This window comes from Nestor notabilis, unplaced genomic scaffold (assembly GCF_000696875.1).
Source record: "Nestor notabilis isolate BGI_N333 unplaced genomic scaffold, ASM69687v1 scaffold10844, whole genome shotgun sequence".
In the NCBI taxonomy this organism is placed as follows: Eukaryota; Metazoa; Chordata; class Aves; order Psittaciformes; family Psittacidae; genus Nestor; species Nestor notabilis.
Window position 1 is genome coordinate 1 of NW_009926881.1, and position 4,696 is coordinate 4,696.

The following is a 4,696-nucleotide window of genomic DNA, read 5'->3' on the forward strand; positions in this document are numbered from 1 at the left end:
CCGGCAGCCGCGATGCCTTTCCCCAGCTCCGGCGCGGACGATGCCTTCGACTACCTCTTCAAGATCATCCTGATCGGGGACTCCAACGTGGGGAAGACGTGTGTGGTGCACCGCTTCAAGACGGGGCAGTTCAACGAGAAGCAGCAGAACACCATCGGCGTGGACTTCACCGTGCGCTCCATGGACATCGACGGCAAGAAAGTGAAGGTGGGGGCTCGGGGGACCGAGGCGAAGCGGGAGGACCGCAGCGCCTCCCGCCCGGCCCCACGGAAAGCAGGAGCAAGAGCCAGGTGTAATGCTGGCCAGGGGTGCTTCCGAGGGGAGCTTTCCTGCGGGAGGATGCCCTGGGGGAGGCAGTCACCCTGGTTTGGTGCAGTCTTCCGAGGGGAGCTTTCCTGCGGGAGGATGCCCTGCGGGAGGCAGTCACCCTGGTTTGGTGCAGTCACCATAAGTTAGTATATACTTACTCTAGTAACTTCTCTAGATCTATCTTTGGAGAGAGAGGGCTCATGCTTTACCTCTATGGAGACAGTTCTTTGAAAGCCAGCTCTGGTTTAAAGAGGGTGTCTCTTCCCTCCTTCAGGAATCATAGAATGGTTTAAGTTGGAAGGGTCCTTAAAGATCATCCAGTTCCAATCCCCTGCCACAGGCAGGGACACCTTCTGCTAGACAGGACTGCTCCAAGCCCTGTCCAACCTGGCGTTGAACACTTCCAAGAGCAGCCACAACTTCTCTCAGCCTGTCTTCATGGGAGAGGTGCTCTGAGCATCTTCATGGCCCTCCTCTGGAGTGGGATACTGAGGAGGGAATACCCTCTAGTTTGCAAAGGCTCTGCTTTGGTGTGTGCTTGATTTGAGGGAAGATGACGACTTGTAAGACAAACACCAGAGGAATTTGTTAGCCACAACTTACCTGTGTGTGCAAATGGGAGTTCAGATGCCTGCCCTTTTATATAGCTTTGCTCTGCCCAGCCCTGCAGCAGGGCTTCTTAGCTCTTATTCCTTGCCTATTAAAAGGCTCTAACACTGTATCTTTTAGTACAGTTGTTGAAACTGGGTTTCTTGGTCTCTTTACAAGGTTGGGTTTACCTTTGCAGCTTTCTCTTTGGTCTGGTCAGATCATCTTTACAGGCATGTAAATGTCTCTTCAGACGTAGAGAGGGCAAAAGCCATACTATAGTGTAAAGGAGTGAGCTGGGACAGCTCTAGCTGCCTTCTAGACAAGGGGTTTCCAAAGGATAGATGGTGATAGCAGACACTGAGGAAGCAGCATTTACTGGTCTTTACAACTATTATTCTTTCTCTTACAGATCCAAGTGTGGGACACAGCTGGTCAAGAGCGCTTCCGGACAATAACCCAGTCTTACTACAGGAGTGCCCATGGGGCCATCCTTGCCTATGACCTTACTAGGAGGTCCACATTTGAATCCATTCCTCACTGGATTCATGAAATTGAAAAGTATGGTGCTGCAAACTTGGTCATGATGTTAATTGGTAGGAATCTGATTTTAAATATTATGTGATGTAGTTTTTAATATGCATATAAAATCCCCCCGACTTTCCCCCCACTACTTGAAGTTTCTATAAACTATGCATTAAAGAAGAACGCAGTTTTGACTAAAAGAGATCAGAAAGTGTATCAGTTTGGCCTGAGCTTAAAAAATGAGGAAAGTTACAGCCTGGTCACGGGCAGGACCAAGCCCATAGCAGACAGTGAAACCTTTTTCCTTGCTCCTTTCTTGCTGGAGTAACACAACCAGCTCACTAGTCTAGCAAGCAGGGACAACTCTGAGGTTGAATTAGGTTGAACTGTAGTTAGAGTTGCAGTAAGCCTTATCCTGTGCTCTGATGTGCAGGAATTTAGCAGCTCAATAATTCAAGACGGAGGGGAATGCACAGAGCAACACAACTCCTAGTTCTCATCTTTCCTCTCTTGTTCTTTTGATATGCATGCGCATTGCTCTGTAATGGGACTCCGATCAGGTAAGACAGTAGACTGGGGAGATGGCTTTTGCAGAGCATGAAGTAGTCTGCTTGCGTTCCTCCTCCTCATTTCCTCCACTAGCATTCAGGAAGCTCTGCCCCTTGAGGAAAGGAATGGGTAGGAGTTGCTGAGGATGGAGCTGGTAGGAAGCAGTGCGGCTCTTTCCCTTTGTGTTTCAAGTTGTTATTGCTCTTCCCTCCCTCATGGAAGAAGCTGCAAGTGAGAGAACTGGTGTAGTAAAATGACAGAGCCTTTATTTACATTCCCCTGCTCCTGCCTGTTCTGCTGTGGCACCGTGCTGAGAGCAATACACGCAGCCACAGCAGCCCAAACCAGCTCTTGGAGACCGGCAGCGCTGAGCCCTGCAGCGCACCCGGCACGCGTCCTAAGCATCTGCTTGTGCTCCTCACAGGTTCCTTTGCTCTGCTGTGGTAGTTCTTCCTGTTCTTCCTCTGCAGAAACAGACAACAAATTCTGACCTGCATGTAACCATAGTGCTTGGAATGAGTCAGGAGGTGTTGGTGGGGGAATAAATCACTTAACTCTGGTAGGGCTTTTCTAACTCTTATTAAGCTGAAGAATAAGACCTACCTGTGTGTGTTGTGAGGGTTGATGGTGGTAGGATTTGTTCTTTTGGGTTTTTCTGGTTGGTTTTTCTTTTTTTAAGAAAAAGGTCTGAAATTGGTGAAAATGACGCTTTTGACAAGGATCCAGCTTGGTGCTTTCTTCCAAAGCTGGTGCTTTGCTTACTTTGTCAAGAAGTTTTTGTATATTTGATTACATATAGTCATGTTGTACACCTTTCTAGCATGAGGTTAAGATTGAGTCTAACTTTCCCACCTGGAACTGAAGGAGGAAAGGGGGTTGGGAATCTTTTTAAGAAGGCAAATAACCCTCAAGCAAGGTGTGTTTTTTGGGGTGGGTGGTTGTTTCAGTTTATTTTCCTTTTACAAAAACATAAAGGGACTTAGTGGGAAGGGAGCTGGCTTATATTCAAATTCAAGGTCTGAATTTGGTGAAGGGTTGTCTTGAAACTATGAATGTAGACTTTAGCCAAGTACTGCATGTACCAGAACTGATGATAATTTCACATGTGCTGCAACTACTTAAATAGATAAAGGTGTTTTATCTGAGGTGTTTCATGACTTCTGATGGATTTGAATTAAACTGCTTCAAGTAAAGGTTTAATTTATACATGTGGAAACTTAAGTATATGTTCTAAGCATTAAGGTGGTTGGTGTGAATTCTTGTCTTTTTTGACATGATCTAAAAATGACTGATGTGTATAAAATAGGTCATGTTAAAATCTGATTAACAGTTAAGCAGGCTCTTCCTGGGGTTTAGTGGGTTTTTTTTGGGGGGAGGAGATCTGCTTTAGACTAACAACATTGCAGGTCTTTGGAGCTGAGCATCCACCTTGAGATGAGTTAAGGTGTCTTGACAGTAGTGTAAAACATGACTTCCACTGAAGGTTGAGTGAAGAATAAACCTTTATGCAAAATTGCTTTGGTTTACTGTGTGCAATCATCATAGCTACAAGGTTTCTATACTCTTTAGTATTTAAGTTAAAAGCTACTTAATGTTTAAGAACACTAGGGAATAGGGCCCAAAAGTTGCTTCCAAATAATCCTCTGGCACCACTACCTACAGCAAGTAATTAGATAAACACAGGGGTTTAAGTTTTGTTTGGATTTTAACTCATTTGCTAGCTGCAGTTTTGATCCACATTCTATGTTTGTGGCTTGCATCTTGGGTTTTTTTGCATTAACTCTCATTCTTAACATTAATTCAATTTTGTTAAGCAATAGATTTATGTATTGCATTTAAAGATTAATTTGTTGAGAGACTAAGTTATCTAATTATATATTTCCCTTCTTTTAAGGGAACAAATCTGACTCACCAGATAAGCGCCAAGTCCTCTTTGAAGATGCCTGCACACTGGCAGAGAAGTACGGGCTCTTGGCTGTCCTGGAGACATCAGCTAAAGAAGCTCAAAACATAGAAGAGGTGTTCACTCTAATGGCTAAGGAGCTAATAGCCCGAAATACCTTACAGCTTCACGGAGAGAACCCTCCAAACAGCATCTATCTTGATTCCAGGCCAGTGATTGCCAGTCCAACTGTGGCGAAGACCCAGTGCCTCTGTTGAAGAGAGATTTCAGAAAGAACTTGAAAGTCATCATTCTTCTGAGGCTTTTTGAGTTCACTTTAGTCAACTGATGAAAGTGTGCTATGTGGCCTTGAGCCATCTCTCTTGATATCTCTACTTTGCAGTTTGGCTTGTACGCATCTTCAGAGATTGTTGTTACTGTTGGTAGCACAGGCTGTTTTCAACATGGCAGCTGATACTTCAACGTGATCTTCTGAGCTGAGAGGACTCAGGGAGCTGCCAGCCCTTGCCTTAACCAAAGAGAACTGTAAAAATCATTGCCTTCGATTACATCCTTAAGTGATTTTTCTGGCTCTGTCAGAAGGTATTTGCACCAGAGCTTTGTGTTGATTTGACCCTTTTAGGCTATGTTGTTTGTTCTAGTGCAAGCACTTTACTCTTTGCTGATGATAGCTTTAAAAAGCCCAACATGGGCTTGGACAGCTCTAACCCACTGCTGCTTAAACTTTCATTCAGGGGCAGTCCTGATGTCAGGCATGTAGCCACCCATCCCCAGGAACTCAGTTACATCTGTGCTGACTTCCTCACTAGCCAAACCTGAAGA

The 4,696-nt window shown here is 45.0% G+C and overlaps 1 protein-coding gene across 1 annotated transcript; it reads left to right on the forward strand.

Moving 5' to 3' along the window:
• The first annotated feature begins 12 nt into the window (after positions 1–12).
• On the forward strand, positions 13–4,472 carry RAB19 (RAB19, member RAS oncogene family). Its single transcript, XM_010013794.1, has 3 exons — positions 13–207; positions 1,310–1,493; positions 3,866–4,472. Exons 1-3 carry the CDS (start codon positions 13–15, stop codon positions 4,129–4,131), a joined length of 645 nt encoding a protein of 214 aa, XP_010012096.1. The 3' UTR covers positions 4,132–4,472.
• The last annotated feature ends 224 nt before the right edge of the window (positions 4,473–4,696 follow it).

Bases quoted from the DNA above. Each gene is read 5' to 3' on its own strand.
- RAB19 (XM_010013794.1), top strand. From the start codon at position 13: ATGCCTTTCCCCAGCTCCGGCGCGGACGATGCCTTCGACTACCTCTTC. The intron at 208-1,309 runs GTGGGGGCTCGG...TTTCTCTTACAG, and splicing joins TCGACGGCAAGAAAGTGAAG to ATCCAAGTGTGGGACACAGC. The intron at 1,494-3,865 runs GTAGGAATCTGA...CCTTCTTTTAAG, and splicing joins CTTGGTCATGATGTTAATTG to GGAACAAATCTGACTCACCA.